Source organism: Schistocerca gregaria, chromosome 4 (genome assembly GCF_023897955.1).
Source record: "Schistocerca gregaria isolate iqSchGreg1 chromosome 4, iqSchGreg1.2, whole genome shotgun sequence".
Classification (NCBI taxonomy): domain Eukaryota; kingdom Metazoa; phylum Arthropoda; class Insecta; order Orthoptera; family Acrididae; genus Schistocerca; species Schistocerca gregaria.
Genome location: NC_064923.1, coordinates 165,397,769 through 165,419,770, shown reverse-complemented (window position 1 = coordinate 165,419,770; position 22,002 = coordinate 165,397,769). Strand labels below are relative to the sequence as shown.

Below are 22,002 nucleotides of genomic sequence, written 5' to 3'. Positions count from 1 at the left end.
CCCTCCATTCACGCCTGTCGCGACACCACTGGAGGCGGGCTGCACGATGTTGGGGCGTGAGCGGAAGACGGCCTAACGGTGTGCGGGACCGTAGCTCAGCTTCATGGAGACGGTTGCAAATGGTCCTCCCCGATACCCCAGGAGCAACAGTGTCCCTAATTTGCTGGGAAGTGGCGGTACAGTCCCCTACGGCACTGCGTAGGATCCTACGGTCTTGGCGTGCATCCGTGCGTCTCTGCGGTCCGGTCCCAGGTCGACGTGCACATGCACCTTCTGCCGACCACTGACGGCGACAACATCGATGTACTGTGGAGACCTCACGCCCTACGTGTTGAGCAATTCGGCGGTACGTCCACCCAGCCTCCTGCATGCCCACTATACGCCCTCGCTCAAAGTCCGTCAACTGCACATACGGTTCACGTCCACGCTGTCGCGGCATGCTACCAGTGTTAAAGACTGCGATGGAGGTCCGTATGCCACGGCAAACTGGCTGACACTGACGGCGGCGGTGCACAAATGCTGCGCAGCTAGCGCCATTCGACGGCTAACACCGCGGTTCCTGGTGTGTCCGCTGTGCCGTGCGTGTGATCATTGCTTGTACAGCCCTGTCGCTATGTCCGGAGCAAGTATGGTGGGTCTGACACACCGGTGTCAATGTGTTCTTTTTTCCATTTCCAGGAGTGTAGATCAGGAACAGCAGAGGTCCCAGGACGCTTCCCTGGGGACCACCTGATATCACTTCAGTTTTACTCGATGATTTGCCGTCTATCACAACGAACTGCGACCTTCCTGACAGGAAATAACGAATCCAGTCGCACAACTGAGACGATACCTCATAGGTCCGCAGCTTGATTAGAAGTCGCTTGGGAGGTACGGTGTCAAAAGCTTTCAGGAAATCTGGAAATACGGAATCAACTTGAGATCCCCTGTCGATAGCGGCCATTACTTCGTGCGAATAAAGAGCTAGCTGCATTGCACAAGAGCGATGTATTCTGAAGCCATGCTGATTACGTGACAAATGATCGTTCCCTTCGAGGTGATTCATAATGTTTGAATACAGTATATGCTCCAAAACCATACTGCAAACCGACGTCAATGATATAGGTCTGTAGTTTGATGGATTACTCCTACTATCCCTCTTAAACACTGGTGCGACCTGCGCAATTTTCCAATCTTTAGGTACAAATCTATCGGTGAGCGAGCGGTTGTATATGATTGCTAAGTAGGGAGCTATTGTATCAGCGTAATCTGAAAGGAACCTAAACGGTATACAATCTGGACCTGAAGACTTGCCCGTATCAGCGATTCGAGTTACTTCGCAACCCCTAAGGTATCTACTTCTAAGAAACTCATGCTAGCAGCTGTTCGTGTTTCAAATTCTGCAATATTCCAATCGTCTTCCCTGGTGAATGAATTTCGGAAAACTGCATTCAATAACTCCTCTTTAGCGGCACAGTCGTCGGTAACAGTACCATCGGCACTGCGCAGCGAAGGTATTGACTGCGTCTGGCCGCTTGTGTACTTTACATTACAGGAGGGTATTACGGAACGCCGTGCTGGATTCCAACGGCCTCGTATCAATAGCAGTCGAGAAGACAGGCATCTTATCCGCTTGGCTGTAACGGATCGTGCAGCCGCGTATCGATCGCTGAGTCAACAGACAGGTCCGTTTGCAAGACAACAACCGTCTGCACGAACACTTCGACGACGTTTGCAGCAGCATGGACTATCAGCTCGGAGACCATGGTTGCGGTTACCCCTGACGCTGCATCACAGACGGGAGCGCATGCGATGGTGTACTTAACGACGGACCTGGGTGCACGAACGGCAAAACGTCATTTTTTTCGGATGAATCCATGTTCTGTTTACAGCATCATGATGGTCGCATCCGTGTTTGGCGACATCTCGGCAAACGCACATTGGAAACGAGTATTCGTAGTCTGTCATACTGGCGTATTACCCGGTGTGATGGTATGGGGTGGCATTGGTTACACGTCTCGGCCACGTCTTGTTCACATTGACGGCACTTTGAACAGTGGACGTTACATTTCAGATGTATTACGACCCGTGGCTCTACCCTTCTTTCAATCCCTGCAATGCCGTACATTTCAGCAGCACAATGCACGACCGCATTCTGTAGGTCCTGTACAGGACATTCTGGATACAGAAAATGTTCGACTGCTGCCCTGGCCAGCAAATTCTCCAGATTTCTCACCAATTCAAAGCGTCTGGCCAATGGTGGCTGAGCAACTGTCTCGTGACAATATGCCAGTCACTACTTTTGATGAACTGTGGTATCGTGTTGTAGCTGCATGTTTAGCTGTACCTGTACACGCCATCCAAGCTCAGTCTGACTCAATGCCCAGGCCGTTATTATTGCCAGATGTGGTTGTTCTGGGTACTGATTTCTCAGGATCTATGCAGACAACTTGCGTGAAAATGTAATCACATGTCAGTTCTAGTATAATATATATGTCCAATGAATACCCGTTTATCTTCTGGGATTCTTCTTGGTGTAGCAATATTAATGGCCGGTATTGTAAATAGCTCCATTTGCACTCAGCACTGCTCATAAAAGGAGTTAACGCGTGATAAACTCCGCATTTCCTATACTTGGAATTTTCCTGCCTTACGTCTTTGAACCCTGAAACCGAGAGGCTAGTCACATGCCGCCGCTGCGCGTCCGAGGCTTGTTATTGAGTTCAAATATTAGCTTATCCCTTCCGGAGTCAGCGCAAGCGCACGGCCGCCTCTCTGTCAAGAATTTTTTCATAAACTGAAATTCATAATCTGACTGAATAGTTTCGTTGGAATATTTCTTACATTCGTGACAGGGAAAAGATATCAAACATAATTGGGTTCAGTGGTACACAGTTTCCATAGTGCTATTTTTAGCACAGGCCCCACAGAAGCCTAAGCGAATGTCTCCTATACCATAATATTGCCATCAAAGTTCGAAATCGGTGGCGCTGTGCGTGTTTCAAGCAGCTGGTGATTAGGCTTACGGCGTATCTGGACAAGACCATTGCCATCATGTAGCAAAAGAAAGTAATTATTCCGACCGGGCAATACAATTCCATTTGTCCATGATCCTATCTCGCAGAACCTGTACCCATTCCATCCAAAGTTAACGATGTCGTTGGATCAGCATGCGAATACGTAGTGTTCGTCTCCCTCAGTGTACATGTTAAACAATGAGCGATGAATGGTACGTTCCTAAACACTTGTATCTGTACCAGTACTGCGCTGGCCGCCGTCCTTGAACCTCTCTCCGCAAATGCTCAAGACAGCAGCAAGCAAAAATCCGACCAGATTTGCCTTTTCCAAGACGTTGGGTCATAGGCAATAGGAAATAACCATATTCGTAATAACTATTTGGTGAGATTCTCACTGGCAGCTTTAGAAAAGAGAACGGTATCCACCAAAGTAAAGTCTAAAGTGCGGTGATCCCGGCGGAGGTTCAAGTCCTCTCGCGCGCATGGGTCTGTGTGTGTTCGTCCTGAGGATAATTTAGGCTAAGTAGTGTGTAAACATAGGGACTGATGACCTTAGCGATTAAGTCCCATAAGATTTCACACATATTTGAACATTTTTTGAAAGTCTAAAGGGTGACTGTATCCGCCATAGCTATCAATACCATTACGTCGACATGAGAAAGTCCTATCTAGTGTCCTTCGACTGTGAATGACTTGGCTGTGTTCTCTTGCTACTCCAACCTTACAATAGCGATTTTCTAATTGCTGCTGACTACCAGAAAGTTGGAAGTAGGGTGGATAAATCAGATTCATCTTTCCGCAGAGAAATCTGTGTGCATGTGTTCTTTTTCGCAGTTCACGTTCGGTTCCTTTAAATATTCCTGTGTTGAAAAACGGAGAAAACAAAATTAAGAAAATATGATGAAGCTCTTGGGTATCATATATCATTTTAAACTTAATGTGGTGGCCACGCCTTCGAGACGTGAAAACTATGTCCCTAAATATTTGAATTTTTTAAAATGATTCCGGCATAATTTCTGGAGAGCACATCGAACATTACTACTTCTGTTTTACTGATCTTCCTGCTATTTCGGCTTGTTTATGGACGCACGGTATATGGCTTCGCAAGATGGTCCTATCTGAAAGAGCTTGTCTTCGTGCGCCGTGTAAGAATTAGGCTGCCACCGGGATTTTTAGATGCAGCCCCATATCAAGCAGTAGCGCTGAGGCAGGCGAGCTGCCACGTAATATCAGGCTGTAGTTCCTTATGGTGTCATAGGACTAAATAACGATATCCATGCCAGCCGCAGTGGCCGAGCGGTTCTAGGCGCTATATTCTGGAACCGCGCGATCGCTACCATCGCAGGTTCGAATCCTGCCTCGGGCATGGATGTGTGTGATGTCCGTAGTTAGGTTTAAGTAGTTCTAAGTTCTATGGGACTGATGACCTCAGAAGTTAAGTCCCATAGTGCTCAGAGCCATTTGAACCATTTGACGATATCCAGGCCACAGACATCCCCATATCATACCGTTACTCGGTAATCACTGGAAGAACATCTTACTGATCGACAGAAAATATCGTGCGCCAATTGAATTCCCATCAGGATTATCTATTACAAACTGATGTTGTTGATTTTCAAGTTTTACGTTAAGGTAGGAGCATATGTTGGTGGTGGTGGTGGTTAGTGGTTAACGTCCCGTCGACAAGGAGCAGATGTTGAACTTGGCTCTTAAAGAGAACCTGAATTAATTTGGACTTCAGAAATTTGAAGAAAGTTTTTACTTTAAAGTTTTTTTATAACATTTTAAATAGACATCATAGATTTAAAGTAGTACACACTAATGATTTAAAGTAAGGAGACTCCTTTCCCTATTCACTAGTGTTCCTGAACGTCTCTGCAGGATTCGCTTGCCCATGAATCCGCTATATTAATCTCAGGGCATCATACGATCCTGGAGGGAGTGTTGCAGATTAGGCGTCTTCAGAGCAAGAAGTGTCTCATTTGCTGCGATCCCGTAGTGTCTTTTATGGCAGCGAGTGTACCGAGCATAGAAAATCATCTGCTTAAACCAAGGGAAACTGCTGTTTCAGAAGCAAGGAATGGATGCGTCATTGTACATGGCATCGGGCATATGGTGAAAGAAAATGCAGATCAGGGAACCAATGAGTCCTGCAGGTAACTTGATATAACACATAGTTGCATTCGCCTACAGGCTGTCATATCGCTGTTAAGTAGTGAACCCACTCAACTGTGGGTGGAATAGTGGCAGGCAGGGAGGGTTAGTAGGCTGTGGCTGGTGAAGAGAACTGTCCAACCGTGGCGTTCCTCATCCTGGTCCCTCTTGTGTTATGCATTCACACTGGCCTGTCACAGAATTAGGCATTATCACGTAACACTTGGCTCCGTAATCTCGACAGAGGACGTTTTAACTGACGCCGCTTTGTACTGGGGTAGATATAAATTTGTGTGGAGATAAGCCTTCCATTTTATCTTTTGAAAAGAGGAGTGTCCTGAAGTTTTAAAATTTTGTAAAAAATCTGGACTGCAGCCTATCTTTTCAGATCGCAAATTATTGTGCTTTCCGAGTAGATGACCCATGTCTTCTACTCTATTGATCAGATTGTAATAGCTGTCTGATAAATTATTTTCATTTCGCAAATGAATGGGATGTAAGTCAGTCATTGATGCGATTGAAAGTTCGGTTTCCCTCTCGGTGTTACGACAGGTGACACATAACTGTTTCCACTTGATCTGGAGTAGCAATACGTCTAAGGGACCTAGGTGTATCTGGCCGCATCATAGCAAAACATAGAGTGTCTAAATTTTCCACCAGCCTTTCGTCTTCATCTAACGTAGTTTCCCCAGCACAGAGGTAGCAGGTAGATATTGAGCCCCCTGTATTCACTGTATGGCTTTAATGGAACTACCAAGTAACACTCTAAAGCTGCCTCCTCTCCCCCCCCCCCCCGCCCCCACCGTGAGTCATCAGTCTTCTGAATGGTTTGATGCGGTCCGCTAGGTATTTCTCTCCGGTACCAGCAACCTTTTCACCTCAGACTAGCATTTCCATCCAACATTATGTATCATTTGCTGGATGTATTTCAAATCCTGTCTACCTCTGTAGGTTACACGCTCGGTAGCTCTCTCTAAATTAATCAAAGTGTCCCGTCATCCTCCCTCCGTCAGTGTTTTCCACATATTCTATTCCTTGTCGATTCTGTGCAGAACTTCCTCACTAGTTATCAGTTCATCTAATTTTCAATATTCGTCTGCTTCTAGTTTCTACTATTCGGTTTTCCCACAGTCCATGTCTCACTGCCGTAAAATGCTGTGTTCCAAACATTTCTTCCTCAAATTAAGACCTGTTCTTTGATACGAGCAGGCTTCTCTTGACCAGGAATGTTATTTTGGGCTGTGCTAGTCTCTATCTTTATGTTCTCCATGTTCCATCCATGTTCCAACCGTCGTGCCGTAGGTTACACTGCTGTCTAGATAGTGGAGTGCGGTAAGTTCATCTACTTCGTGTTCACAAATTATGATAAGTTTCTCGCTCCATTCCTCCTACTTTTTATTACCTCCGTCTTTCTTCGATTTACTCTGAATATATATTCTGTAAACATTACAATCTCCATTCAATTCAACAACAAAAAAAGGTTCAAATGGCTCTAAGCACATAACATCTGAGGTGATCAGTCCTCTAGAACTTAGAACTACTTAAGCCTAACTAGTCTAAGGACATCACACACATCCATGCCCGAGGCACGATTCGAACCAGCGACCGTAGCTGTCGCGTGGGTCCGGATTGAAGCGCCTCGAACCGCTCGTCCACCACGGCCGGCTAAATTCAATAGATCCAGTGATTCTTATTTATTTTCAACGTGGAAAGTAATGCTATCAGAAAATCTTGTCATTGACATCGTTTGACTGATTTTTAATCCTGCTCTTGAATCTTTCTTTTATTTCCGTCATTGCTTCTTCAACATTCAGACGGAACATTAGTAGCCAAATACTACGTACTCGTCTTACACACTTTCCAATCCGTGCATTACGTTCTTGACCTTATACTCTTTTGCAACCCTCTTGGTTCATTTACATATTGTATATTTTCCGTCTTTCGCTACTGCTTACCCTTATTCTCCTCATGCTCATCTTGAGGCATTTGACAATGTCGAATGCATTTTCCAGGTCGACAGATCCGATGACAGTTTCTTGATTTTCCTACAGTCTTGCTTCCGTAACCTCTACGTCAGAACTACGTCTCTGATGCCCTGACTTTTCCTAGAGCCAAATTGATGGTCAGGTAACAGATCACACTTCTGTGTATTATTCTTACCAGTATCTAGGATGAAAGAGCTATTATGTTTATTGTTCTTTAATTCTCGCACTTTTCGGCTCTTGCAATCTTGGGAACTGTGTGGCTCTCTCTTACCAAACAGTAAGTTCAGATATTTTAAGGATGCTGATTTTTTAAAATTATGTACACTTCGTGAGATGAAACTGCAAAGTGTGCAACGCTGTAGTGTATTAATACGTGCACTACTATCTAATCATTCTTAGTGGTTGAAATACTATTCTATCTCAGTTTCAAACTCAGTAGCATGGATTGTTTAAATTTCACAAACGATATTACACTTTTCTAATCTCATTTACAGTCTGTACTGCTTAAAGAATAGCGGTTTTAGACGCCCGCTACAGTCTATCCAATCTAATTGCTGAGCCGCTCCACGAACAGCTGATCTGTTGCGCAATTACGACTTCGGCAGTCGCTCATGCGGCGCGAAGCCGATGACACGTGAAACTATTCGGATCTTCCTAGTGACTCAATTATTTTGTAAACGTTGGCAATAAAGGGAACCTTCACTTAGTGACTGAATCGTAATTTTAAGAGTTTCTTCCATATTAATATACACAAGATCAGAATTTCATTCTAGTAATAATTACTAAACGAATATAACAGTTTCGGTGCCGCAGGCCAGAGCGTAATCGCTGCATTGTTTACTGCAACAGCTGTGGTAGCCGCCGTCACTCAGCCACCGGCCGACAGCGGCGGACGTCCACACGTGCGAAGTGATGCCAGCCGCGCAGCTGCAAAGATAACACACTCGGACCGGTCGTATAGATTCGCCGATAGTCCGCGTAGTCCATTTCGAGATTAACACTGGTGTCGAGGCATGGAAGCGAGTCTCCACTCGGCCTAGGCGCCACCACACGCCGTATTCCCAGGATGGTATATACGCCACTGCAACAGAATCGTACAACCAATCCTACGTCTGCCTTCGCTCGCACTTGTGACCAGTAACCAGTGACCGGTGATCGCACGTACTAGGAAACCCTGTAGAACTTAGGATACTGCCTCAGCGATCTCTGATGAGGACTGGAGCGCCTTGCACTTGCGTAATTGCTGTGGATTGTGAATAAATAAATCATTGAAATATTTTGATGTTATTGTGTTATTCTGATATAACAAAAGACAACTGAGACGTGGGACTTAAGGAAAGGCAGATTTTGGTGTGGACGGGGCATTAGACAGTTGCCATTGGTTACTCAGTTGTTTTTCTTTAAATATCACGTACACTTTATTTTGAACCAATTTATGTAAGGCTGTCAATAAGGAATAATTATCAAATTTGACTGTTAAGATAATACCTACTTCTAAATTCTTTACACTAATTGCATTCATGGCTGAAAGCCTTCTTGACTAGAACTTCAAATTACCCTGTCAGCTGAGGTCCCCATTAGTAATTACTCAAAACAATTTAACGCCTGATGGCCTAGACAGCAAATTTTACCTAAATATTATAAAAAAGGGACAATCATATTAAGAGACAATATCTAATTAAAAATTCTTAAGACAATTTGCATTCATGGCTGATGGCCTTCTTGACAATCATTACAATCTGATCAAATCAAGAGAGAAGTGGGCCTCAGAATGTGCTCCAAGGATCGACCTGGGAAAGTCGCTCAACTTCGTAAAGGATGAGACACACAGCCAAGAGTTGTATTCACTTAACCAGATGACAACTCAAACTAGTGACCGTTTAAACGCCGGCCGTCACTCTTGCAACTTCTACCTAACGTCTGATGACCAACACAATGATGGAATAGCTCAGGCAAGGCCGAACCAGCGGACAGCACTGCGGCTTCTGAATCCGGTGTTTAAAACATCCAGAAGCTCAAGGACCCACTGCAACCAAAGCAGTCCAAAAGAAACAAGTATCCGAACTACAATCAAGGAAGCTGTAGAGCTACACGCCTTACCGGACAGCAGCGGCAAGGCGAGGAAAGGTAGATTACCTCCAGGGCAGGTAACTGGGGCGTTAGCGGCCACTAGGCAGAAAAATACTGCTGGTTGAACCTCATCAATAAACACTAGGAATTCAATGATTAATAATAAAAGGTTTAGGATGGCTAATTAAATTCGCCAACTCCAAACACTCCACTCATTGCTTTTTGTCTCAGCAACCCTGCGAGCAGCAACTCGCGAACCAATGGCATGATCTCAAAATAGTGAAGGTTTCACTACTGGGTTAATGTTCGCTCAACTCAAACGTCCTGGAGCCGGTGGAGAACGAGGTTGCCGCCCACGCAACTACACCCCATCGATCCGGCAATTCCTGTGTGCCGCCAGCGGTCCTGTCATATCCTCGCGCGGTCGGATCTCACTCCTGCTCCCTCCGACCTGGAAAAACTTGGCGTCCCTCCAAAGATAGTACCACTGTACTAGATATCGACACCCGCTGTTGCTGCCACTCTAATGCAGACAATTAAAGCTATTGTAGTAGTGCTAGTAAACACAAGACGAAAACGAGACGCTACTATCCCTATAACACGATGCCAACCTACCAACAACACCGATTCGAGCGGCAACACGGCTAACCAACCACAACGGAAATCAATTACGTTTGTGCAGTTCCCACGAATTATATACATCACTGGCCATTAAAACTGCTACACCACGAACATGACGTGCTACAGACGCAAAAATCTAACCGACAGGAAGAACATTCTGAGATATGCTAATGATTAGCTTTTCAGAGCATTCACACGAGGTTGGCGCCGGTGGCGACACCTAGAACATTGTGGCATGACGAAAGTTAGCAAACGATTTCTCATACACAAACAGCAGTTGACCGGCGTTGCCTAGTGAAACGTTCTTCTGATGCCTCGTATAAGGAGGAGAAATGCGTACCATCACGTTTCCGACTTTGATAAAGGTCGGATTGTACCCTACCGCGATTCCAGTATAACATATCGCGACATTGCTGTTTGCGTTGGTAGAGATCCAATGACTGTTAGCAGAATATGGGATCAGTGGGTTCAGGAGGGTAATACGGAACGCCGTGCTGAATCACAACGGCCTCTTATCACTAGCGGTCGAGATGACAGGCATCTTATCCGCATGGCTGTAACGGATCGTGCAGACACGTCTCGATATCTGAGTCAACAGATGGGGACGTTTGCAAGACAACAACCATCTCCACGAACAGTTCGACGACCATTGCAGCAGCATGGACTATGATCTCGAAGACCATGTCTGCGGTTACCCTTGACGCTGCATCACAGACAGGAAGGCCTGCGATGGTGTACTCAACGACGAACCGGGGTGCACGAATGTCAAAAAGTCATTTCTTCGGATGAATCCAAGTTCTGTTTACATTATCATGATGGTCGCATCCGTTTTTGGCGACATCGCGGTGAACGCATATTGGAAGCGTGTGTCCGTCAGCGCCATACTGGTGTATCAGCCTGCGTGATGGTATGGGGTGCCATTGGTTACACATGCCGGTCACCCTTTGTTCGCATTGACAGCACTTTGAACAGTGGATGTTACATTTCAGATGTGTTACGACCTGTGGCTCTACCCTTCATTCGATCCCTGCGAAACCCTACATTTCAGCAGGATAAAGCACGACCGCATGTTGCAGAAGCTGTACGGGTCTTTCTGGATACAGAAAATGTGACCGAGCAACTGGCTCGTCACAATACGCCAGTCACTACTCTTGATGAACTGTGGTATCGTGTTGAAGCTGCATGGGCAGCTGTACCTGTATAAGTCATGCAAGCTCTGTTTGAGTCAATGCCCAGGCGTATCAAGGCCGTTATTACGGCCAGAGGTGGTTATTCTGGGTACTGATTTCTCAGGATCTATACACTTAAAAAATTGTTTGAAAATGTAATCAAGTGTCAGTTCTAGTATAATATATTTGTCCAATGGATACGTGTTTATCATCTGGATTTCTTCTTAGTAGTGTAAGTTGTCATTTGTCATTTGTACCTCACATCACCTTACGTCATATGCATTACTGCATTTTCCCTCTACTGAAGTATGGTATGTGAGAACAAAATTTATGTGTCTAAGAACCAGGAAGTTAAAGTTTGTGTGTGTGTGTGTGTGTGTGTGTGTGTGTGTGTGTGTGTGTGTGTGTGTGTCTATGTGTGTGTGCTGTGGTGTGTGCGTGTTTGCCTGGGTTTGTCAAAGCTTATTCTTAGGGACTTAGGAGACTTTTATGTTTATTAAAACTGTAGTTAAAGTTCATTTTGATTCTGCTACTTTTACCTAGCGTTTTAGTTAGGGCTGTAAAGACCTACCTGTCGTGTGCCCACAGCAACACGTTACGTTCATCACCACCCTGAGCCACTTGTATCTGTCCGGCCTGTTGCAGCTACGACGCGCGGCGCAAGTCGTGGGAGGGACCCTCCGGCCCGCACTGGAAGCACCCCCAGCTGCTGGGCGAGCGCGGCTTCTTCCGGACGGTGGCAACGCCGGCGGCGCTGTCTCTCAGCGACGTCGCGGAGTCCGACGAGGGAGTCTACCGCTGCCGCGTCGACTTCCGCCGCTCCGCCTCCAGGATACAGCGGGTCCGACTCACCGTCATCGGTAAGCACTTAACCTTACACGGAGATACTGAACACCAGCGAATCATGTGGAGCTTACTCACAACCCTGTGGCTTTACCAAGACACAGGGTGGCAATAACAAGTTTCAGAAACATTAGTGATTTATTAATAAAATTTTCTTCGTCTTCCAGCTGCGTCAGGTGTCAATGACCCGGGAGACCTAGGTCGAAAGCTCGTGGGAATTTAACCACTTGACGAGGGTGAAGGCCCAAGACATTTTTATCAATTCATATTGCCGCGAAACCATGCATTCATACATGACGTACCTCTAAGAGGAGGAAACGTGGCGCACCATTAAACGCCTAGGGAACCTGCGTGTTAAGATGGCTAACGTGTTAAGCTCTCTAGCCTTCCTGCTACGCTGTCGAGATGAGAACACGATTCCACGATTTGCCGTGGTGAGCCATCACATCAACACCTCGGCAGCCATAAGAATCTACCGTCGTGCCACCTCTGCCCTGTTGCGGGAAAGGTTACACTTCAATAGGAGACAGCTGGATTTAAACGGTCGCGAGCTGCTGGCTGTCCATCTGAAATTGACAGAGATACTCTTGGAAGTAGACTGGGAGTGGATCAACGCGACCAAACAACACGAAAGGTGCCATCGCAAAAGAATACCGCAGAGAAACAGAAAGGGTGGTTCAAGCGGAAATCTCAACAACAACACGGTGCATAACTGAAATCAAGGGAATGAACTGCCATCAACATGACGGAGAAAGAGATCGACGCGGGTGCCCTTTCGGCCTTTAAGAAAGGTCTTAACTTGGCACCAGCGCCTCAGAGCATTCCCCCAGCTCCTCAGAACATCCCTGTCTGTCATATTATAAGTGGGGTTGAACAAGCAATCCGTAAGATGCCTAGTGAGAGTGCTGACGAAATTCGTCGGGAACGTGTCGCATCATTTCAAAAGCTAAACCACCGAGGTCCAACTTGACTAGAGCTGAATGCAATGGTCTTCACGCACTCCGCAACGACCACCGCACCGCGGTTCTGTCAGCTGACAGGGTAAATGCATCCGTCATTCTGAATAAAGCTGACTACGACGCCAAAATTCAGTTGATTCTTGAAGAGGATACATACCGGAAACTGCCACGGGACCCGACGTCAAGAATAATGTGGAAGACATCAGAGCTTCTAAGACAGTCAATACTGGAAGAGGACGTCATTAAGAATCTCCTCCCCCATGAGCCGAGACCACCTACGCTTTATGGACTACCAAAAACCTATAAACCGGATTCTCCTCTTCGTCCCATTGTGAACACCATTGGGTCACCCACTTATAGACTGACAAAACACCCGGCCAGCCTCCTGGAACCGCATTTGTGTCGTTGTGTGCATAACATCAAGAACACCGACGACTTTATCAACATGCTTAAACAATTGCGTCTTTGTCAAGGAGATATAATGGTTGGTTAGTTTTGATGTGGTCTCCGTGTTTACATGTGTTCCGGTCAAAGACTGTATAGGTCTCCTCTCCCAATTATTTGATAGCACAATTGTGGGACTGTTTAAGCACACGTTCACATCGTCGTACTTCCTACATGGCGGACAGTATTTCGACCAGTTGGACGGCGTGGTTATGAGAAGCTCAATGTTTTCCATCCATAATCAACCTTTTTATGGAAAAATTTGAAGACATCGCCTTGGACACGGCTCCAGCTCGGCCAAGTTGCCTTTATCGTTACGTCGATGACACTTTCATCATCTGGCCCCATGGTCGTGAAAAAATGTGCAAATTTTTAGAACACCTTACTTTGGAAATCGAAACAGATGGGGCATTGCCCTTCCTTGACGTCCTCTTCCGGCGGGAAATCAATGGGTACCTCAGCCACAGTGTCTACAGGAAAGCGACGCACACAGATCGGTAACTGCACGCGCTCAGCCACCACCATACGCCACAAAAACGTGGCCTTCTGAATACTATAGCTCATCTTCCATCTGCCACTAGAACTGAGCCACCTCCGAAAAGTCTTCCGGGAAAACGGGTACAGCCACGGACGGATGTCACAGGCTATATCTGTGCGACGCGCAAGAAAAACACCAACAGAAAAGAGAACGCCACCGAAGAAGGAAGCAAGAAACTTGTGTTTATGCCTTTTTGTGGTACAGTGTCGGGAAAGATTTGCCGACTCCTGAAGAGATATAACATTTCATCGGTGTTCAGGCCGCGAGCAAAAACTCGTCAGGTCAGGAGGCCTGTGAAGGACGATCTAGGGCTTACAACGGCTGGAGTGTACAAGATAACATGTCAGTGTGGCTCTTACTACGTCGGCCAAACAGTAGGCAAGCTGGATCAATGCCACACAGAACACGAGAGTGCTAACGCATACGCTATCCAGAAATAACAGCCGTGGAAGAATAAGCCTTAGAAAATGGACACCGATTTCTCTTCGACGAAACATCTGTCGTTATGAAGACGAAGAGATTTTGGGCATCAGGGATTACTCTTGGCATCAGACTACACTGGTGTGGAGAATTTAAACTTAGCTGCCATTGGGAAGTGATTTGAATCAATGGGGAAGCTGTAAATTTTTATGTACGTTCGTACTCACGAAAACAAAGGAATTTGTGTACAATGTTTGTAGTGTTCTAGTGAATTACACTACCGGTGTTTTTATTTGCGATCATTGTAGTTTGCAGTAAGGAACAGATAATGATGAACACTTGCGAAATGTAAGTGCCGAATAATGTACCCTGTCATGTAATCCTTCTCATTGATGTTGAAGGGTGCCACCTTGCGGACGACAAGGTACTGGCATCAGTCTGCTACTGCACAGAATGCCATCGAACGTAAAATATAGTGTTGTGCTAGAATCTCTACGTAACTGATCTCTCACATTTCAAACAAGGCCCCACCTTTCCTCAACCGCATAAACGACAGCCATTAGGCCTACTGGTATCGCTATAAATACCGAATCAGCTGTAATGACGTTCTACATAAAGTGGGACAAAACTTCACCTTCCAAGGAAATCAGTGGCCCTACTTAGAATTGGATTTATAATAACAAAAAAGCTATGCATTGGGCTGTAGCCAAAAAAGGCAAGCACTTCTGACGGTATTTGAGATAAACAAGAGTCTACAGAAAGTTGTACCATAAAATGGTATGCGCAGTGAACTACATGTGTCAAATATCCACTGGAGAGCACACATTTCAAACCACCCTCTGCGTTAATGCAACTGAATTAGCTTTGCTAACGCACAAACAATGGGAAATAACAATGGGAAGATCTCAGACAAACAGTCATTTAGATCCGTTGCAAGCAACGGATGTCTGGAGAGCGCCAGAAGGACCCTACCATCATCCCACTAGGAGCCAGGGTGGTAATTAGTGATGCTGTGGGACGTTATGTCGGGACTTGTACGTTCTGTAGAGACGGATCACAATGGAATTATTTCAATAGTTGGTGTACCATTCTCATCCAACATGGCAGACAACCTTCCCTGAAGCATAAAACGTTGAAGACTAGACTAAAAATACGATGGTGACCTACAGTACCTCGTATGGGTGCCAGTCATTGCAGCTGAATGCAATTCAGCGTGCGTCTAACACAAACTTCGTAGTAGATGCTATGCAATCAAGATTAACCTTGAAGGAAACTATTTTAATTAGTGATCGTTATACAGAATATTTTGGCGAATTTGCATTTGTCCATAAAAATCCACCACAGGCTGGAACAAAATATGATCCCCAATAACATACTGACAAAGATTACATCTCTCTCACAGGTCGTAGAAATGACTTTGCACAACATCTGTAAGTAAATTTTGAGTATTAGACTGTTTGATGTGTACCACTAAACCAGTTAGGACCAGGCGAATGTTACATTAGTTTTGTTCTTAAATGCAGGTTAATGGTGACTGTTTTATTTCTTCTCTTTCCGCAGTCCCGCCCCAACGACCCAAGATCTACGATGAGCGTGGGGTGGAGGTGGGACCTGTTGCCGGTCCTTACCAAGAAGGAGGACAAGCACGCCTCACCTGCGTCGTTTACGGTGGTAAGAAAACTCCCATACGTACAAGAGGAATACTTATGTACTGCAACATTGCTGACGGTTTGGATAGTACACTGTCATTTCAATCGTTTGTCGCAAGGTGCATTGTATCATACCGAAATATTACTAGGCCGCAGTCAGAGTAGTAGTAGTAGTAGAGGGGTTTTGGGCGCACGACAGCTAGGTCTTCAGCGCCCGTTCAGTAACTTAGTGAGACGGGTGTCAAGAAAAATCCCAGAACAGGAATATAAAACGGAACAGAAAACATGGGTTACAATCGTTGAAACACACGTGCTCAAGCACACCAAAGCGTGGGATGAAGCAGAGCGTCAGCAGTAAAACATGGACAACACAGGAAGAAAATGATAGAGGAAGCTAAAACAATGTAGCAGATGGAAGTGGGTGGCTGACCGCAAGGAAAAAAGGGGAGGAGTCAGCCACTCTGCAATACACTAAAACCTACATCCTAAAATTTTAGGCCAGAGTCCAGACACATCACAAAACTTAAAAACCCTAGACACACACGTCTCATCATTAGCTAAAACAGAAGGCAGATCTCCATCCGCTTGTGCTTCTGCCCGTGCATCACGGTATAAAGTGCAGTCTGTTAAAATGTGGGGGACAGAGGTGTGCACACCACAAGCATCACAATACGGTGGATCTTCGTGCCATAATAAAAAGCTATGTGTGAGAGGACAGTGCCCGATCCGAAGACGTGTGAGGCCCACCTGCTCCCTCCTGAGCAACCGGAAGGAGGAACGCCACGGCCGAGTGGTTGACTTAATCAACCGCAGTTTATTGGCCGTCACCGCCAGCCATTCGTCCTCCCACAACTCCATGCACTTTCTGTGGAGTGCACCGATGACTGACTGCAAGGGAATAGGACACTGGACCACATCCTGCTCTCTTCAGGCCTCCTTGGCAGCCCGATCGGCCTGTTCATTGCCCCAGATGCTGACATGACCAGGCACCCAGCAGAAGGGTACTTCTGTACCCCGCCGTTGGAGCAAGTACAGTTGTATCAGATAGACCATCGCCTCATGCGGGTACAGGTTCTGCAGCGATTGTAAGGCACTAAGAGAATCGGAGCAGAGAAGAAATCGATTGCCCCGATCACGATTCATCTGCTTCAGTGCCTTCAGGATCGCGTGCAGCTAAGCTGCGAAAACTGTATATTCAGCAGGGAGGCGAATCCGGGTAACGTGATCAGGGAACACTACAGAACAACCAAGGAAATACTCCTGTTTGGAAGCATCAGTGTACACGACAGTGAAACCGTGATGCACATCTAAAACGTTAAAAAACAGAGATTGGAAAGTAAAATCTGGCGTGCGATCTTTCTTAAAATTAGTCAAATCTAAAATAAGTTTGGGTCTCCAGAGGAGCCAAGGTGGGGATCTGCTCCAACCGCGACGCAAAACACGAAGACCAGCCGTAGACATCGCAGCGAGGCAATCCTGTGCGCGAATCCCATAGGACTGCGTCACACGCTGCCGGTTATGAAATAACTGTGCCAGAGGAGGCTGAGCAGCGGTATGGTATGCAGGGGTGTATGGTGTGGACAAAGTTTTATACGCCTGGCGCATTGTAATTAGCCGTCGCCGCATAGGAAGTGGCGGTTCACCAGCCTCTGCACAGAGGCTTGGTATGGGGCTAGCTCGGAATGCCCCAGTGGCCAACCGAAGCCCTTCATGGTGCACAACGTCCAACATCTTTAAGTAAGAAGGCCTCGCAGACCCATACACCGTGCACCCATAATCGAGCCGAGAACGCACATACGCCCTGTTGAACTGGAGCAGACAAGTCCTGTCAGCTCCCCATGTACTGTGGCTAAGACATTTTAAAATACTTAAAGCCTTAAGTGACCGCCGTTTCAGGTCTTTAAGATGAGGTAACCACTTGAGCTTCGAGTCAAAAATAAGACCCAGAAACCTCACCGTGTTCTTAAAAGTAAGTATAGTGTCCCTCATCCGCAACTCAGGAAAGGTTAAAATTGAACGAGGACGGTTAAAAAGAACACATACCGACTTCTCGATGGAAAACTTAAAACCACTCTTCCGCGCCCAGTCATCCAAACGTCTAATCGTAAGTTGCAACTGACGAGTTGTCATTGCAAGGCTTGAAGAAGAGCAAAACAAAGAGAAATCATCCACAAACAAAGAACAATGGACAGGACTTTTCACTATGGACGTAATGCTATTAATAGCGATGGCAAAGAGAGTCACACTTAAAACGCTACCCTGAGGGACACCGTACTCCTGTTCAAAGCGATCAGACAGGACGTCACCAATTCGGTATCTAAAATATTGTGGCGAGAGGAAAGGAAAGACTGATAAAAAGAGGAAGACAACCACGAAAACCCCATTCGTGAAGTTGCTCCTGGATGAGACGCCTCCAAGTGGTATCGTAGGCCTTCTCAATGTCGAAAAATACACCTAGAAGGGGATGACGGCGTAGGAAAGCTTGTTGTATAGCAGCCTCCAGGAGGGCAAGGTTATCGAAGGCGGAACGAAAACTCCTGAACCCGCACTGAAATCGACTAAGGAGTTGCCGGGATTCTAACATCCAGACAAGGCGGCGGTTGACCATCCGCTCCAAGGTCTTCCCTATGCAACTGGTGAGGGCAACACTACGGTAGCTACTCGGGCTCGTGCGGTCTTTCCCAGGTTTTAAAAAAAACTGCCTCACGCCACGCGTCAGGAAAGTGACCCGGCGCCCAAATTGCATTAAAAAGTGCGAGGAGGATTTCTTTGACGACGATATTACCGAGCTTCTACTATTAGCCAAACAAGAGCTCCATTTGGTCTAGGAGTGTAAGTTAAATGTAGCAGTAGGAAATAATGATACAGTGATAATATCAAGTTTTCACCATGTGCTAAATTTATGAGGCCAGACTGTAAAAGTGCACATGATCATATTTAGCTTTAAGCGCCCACAGTTTTATGGAAGGAGGTGGAAGAAGTTGATACTGCAGTAGGCAACAACGAATAGTGCACGACAACGAGGCTTGGCATCAACACTGCCTCCAAGACTGGAGACAGTAACTGGATAGAGATGCAAAGTTGCCTAGATCGACACAGGTGCGTAGTTGATTTGAGCTTACGACTGCAAGACAAGAATTGTTCTGCTAATATGGAGCATGTGGTGACACTTTCCAAGCGATACAAAGAAATCCACTCAGAGCGCGGTAACAAGAACGAGGACCATACATTTTGTTACTGATGTGGTACATCTGCGGTTTCACTAAACCAATTCATATCGACAACATTAACCACATGTTTCACTGTAAGGTAAAATAGTTAACTACCTCTCCACCAGAAGGAAATAAACGGAACAAGGGATTAAGTGAAACAATCAACGCAGAATGGAACTTTTTTACCACCCCAAAACCCAACAGGTTAAATATTGCATAAAGAGATCTGAAAAATGAACATTTCAAAAAGTGACTCCGAAGAAATTATGAGTACCAGACGTAATATCTCTACTGGTTGACGAAAGAAAAGAAAAGAGAAACGTTCAGAAAAAATCAACACTGCAGCAATATAAGTCACTTTTAGTTGGTAATTAAGAAGGTGAAAGATGTGAAACGGCAGTGACAGCAGGAACGAACGTTAATGAATTTAAAAAGAAATGGTTATCGCAAGGTTAGGTTCAACAATAGGAAATGTGAAATTAACTTTCAGAGAGTTATAAGCAAAGGCATTGAAAAAATACTGAGCAAGTGATTCCGTTAACACAGAGAAGAGATCAGTTTGGATAAAGGTGTACAATGAGGGCTTCTTTGACGGAGTCGGACTTCCTGATAACGTCGCAGAAGAAGAAATGAGTTTCGATTAGGACGACTTATGGGATGCAGTATTAGAGTCAAATCATAGATAACAGTCTTTGAGAGTTTTTAAAATCACTGGAAGAAATAATGTTGGTAGAATCTGTGTGATTAGAGACATACCTTCGAAAATCCCGAAGAATAACGTCTCAACAACTCTGAAAGCCAGGGACGAAAAATGCTAAAACAGCCGTAAAACCTACTTGATAGCTGATATATCCAAGTTTATATATACTAAGATGGTATCTGTTCTTTCGGACATTGTTTATATATACTAAGACGGACATTGTCCGAAAGAACAGATACCATCGGTGACCATGCAGCTCGTTAAAATGAAATTACAATCAAATGAACACCCTTACCTGCTAACAGGCGTTGACAGATGAAAATGTGTGCCCCGGCCGTGACTCGAACCCGAGATCTCCTGCTTACATGGCAGACGCTCTATCCATCTGAACCACCGAGGACACAGGGGATAGCGCGACTGCAGGGATTTATCTCTGGCACGCCTCCCGCGAAACCCACATTCTCAACGTATTGTCCCGCACTACATACGTAGTGCCCCCGCCCATTATACTCATCACTTGCGGCGCGTTGCCGTTTCCCGTAAGAGTTCGGGCACTGTTTATGCAGTCGTACAGAAGAAGAAGGTGGTCAAGTGGCCGGTGAGCTTTAACTACATATATACTAAGATGGTATCAGTTCTTTCGCACAATGTCATATAGAAAATGATGTGGGGTAGGTCTATCAAAGACTGCATTTTGTTGGCAGTACACTAAGAAGATGGAACAAATTAAGTAAAGGGAGTGCGTACACTACACTAGTCTGCCCTCTACTGGAAGACTGCTGTGCTGTATGGGATTCTTATCAGATATGATTGAGGAAGAACATAGAAGAAGTTCATGGAAGGACACTCGTTTAGTACTATCACAAAACAGACGAGAGAGTTGGGGTGGCAATCATTAAACCAAAGGCATATATCGTTGCGGCGTGACCTTTTCACAAAAGTCAGTGTTCCACTTTCTCCTCCGAATGCGAAAATATTTTGTGGACGACTATGTGGGAAGAAATGAATATCATTATTAAACATGAGAAACCCGAGCTTGCACGGAAAGATTTAAGTGTTCGTTTTTCCTGTGTTCAAGAGTGGAACGGTAGAGTAATTCGATGAAAATGGCTCAATGAATCCTCTCCCCGCACTTACCGGTAACTGTCAATTGTAGAGGAGTTACTTTGATATACCTTATCCATTAGATGAGTATAAGGTTTCAGTGGATGGTAAGTATACGCATCAATGAGCCGTTCTGAAATTACGCCCAAAATAGAAGTGAAACCTCAGAAAAATCAGTTCTTTTAGATTACTACCCCTTTGAAACAAGTCGATGGTTTAAAAATAGTGGGAGATATCAGAAAGCCTGATAAAAGAATATATACGCTTTAGGGTAAGATAGATAATACGCAAGTCATTCAAGAACCAAGCAGCAGCAATAATACTCGATGTTCATGAAAGAAATCCCAGTAACGTACAGGGGATAGGTTAGGAAAGCTATCTTTTTATCAGCGGTTCAATATTTGTATGGACGCAATGAAGAGCATAGATAAAAGTTTGAGAAGTTGTATTAAAATTGAGGTTAAACGTGTTTCATTGTCAGTATTCGGTACGGACGTATCTATCCTCAGTGAAAGTAAATAGCAAAGCCTATTCAATGATGCGTCTATTCCACTAAGCTCTGAATATGGATTTAAAGTAAACGACGAAAGAGTGAAGTAGAAGAAATGAAATTAACGGCAAACTAGTAGGAAAGGGTTACTGAACACACGATAACATCGGCAATAGTATGGGAGGGATCCTTAGGGTGCAAAAACGTAGATAATGACAGAGCTTGAAATACAACCAGTAAATAAATGAGGATGTCGGGCGAAAGCTCTGCTATGAAATGGAGAGAAGGCGAGCGTTTCGTTTCCTGCATTCTTCCTCACAAACAAGCGGTTCTGGGAAATGGCAATAATCTGGAAATCGCAATCTGAAAAAGCGATCCTCAGCTTTCATCGTACTGTCCTAATTACGTTCTTGCTGCCTTTTAAGTAAATCACTTGAGAGAAAAGCTGAGTTATTCCCTTTGAAAGGCACACGGACGACCTCTATCTTCCTTCTTCCCTAATCCAAGACTGCGCTCCGTCTTTCATGGTCTCATTGTGGATGGAATACTAAGCCCTAATTCTCCTCCTCCTATTATGCCGACCTTCCACAGAGCAAGTTCGCGCATCGTTTCCGCCTGTATTTTAATTCATGAGATGCATTGTTTAAT

At 45.3% G+C, this 22,002-nt stretch overlaps 1 protein-coding gene across 2 annotated transcripts in view; it reads left to right on the top strand.

Annotated features, from left to right (window-relative positions):
- The window catches only part of LOC126266964 (synaptogenesis protein syg-2-like), a 410,598-nt gene that overhangs the window by 231,408 nt on the left and 157,188 nt on the right, over positions 1-22,002 (top strand). For both annotated transcript variants that reach the window (XM_049971690.1, XM_049971691.1), the window contains exons 3-4: positions 11,641-11,855; positions 15,760-15,870. In XM_049971690.1, coding sequence (XP_049827647.1) covers positions 11,641-11,855; positions 15,760-15,870 — 326 coding nt within the window. The remainder of the gene's footprint in view (positions 1-11,640; positions 11,856-15,759; positions 15,871-22,002) is intronic.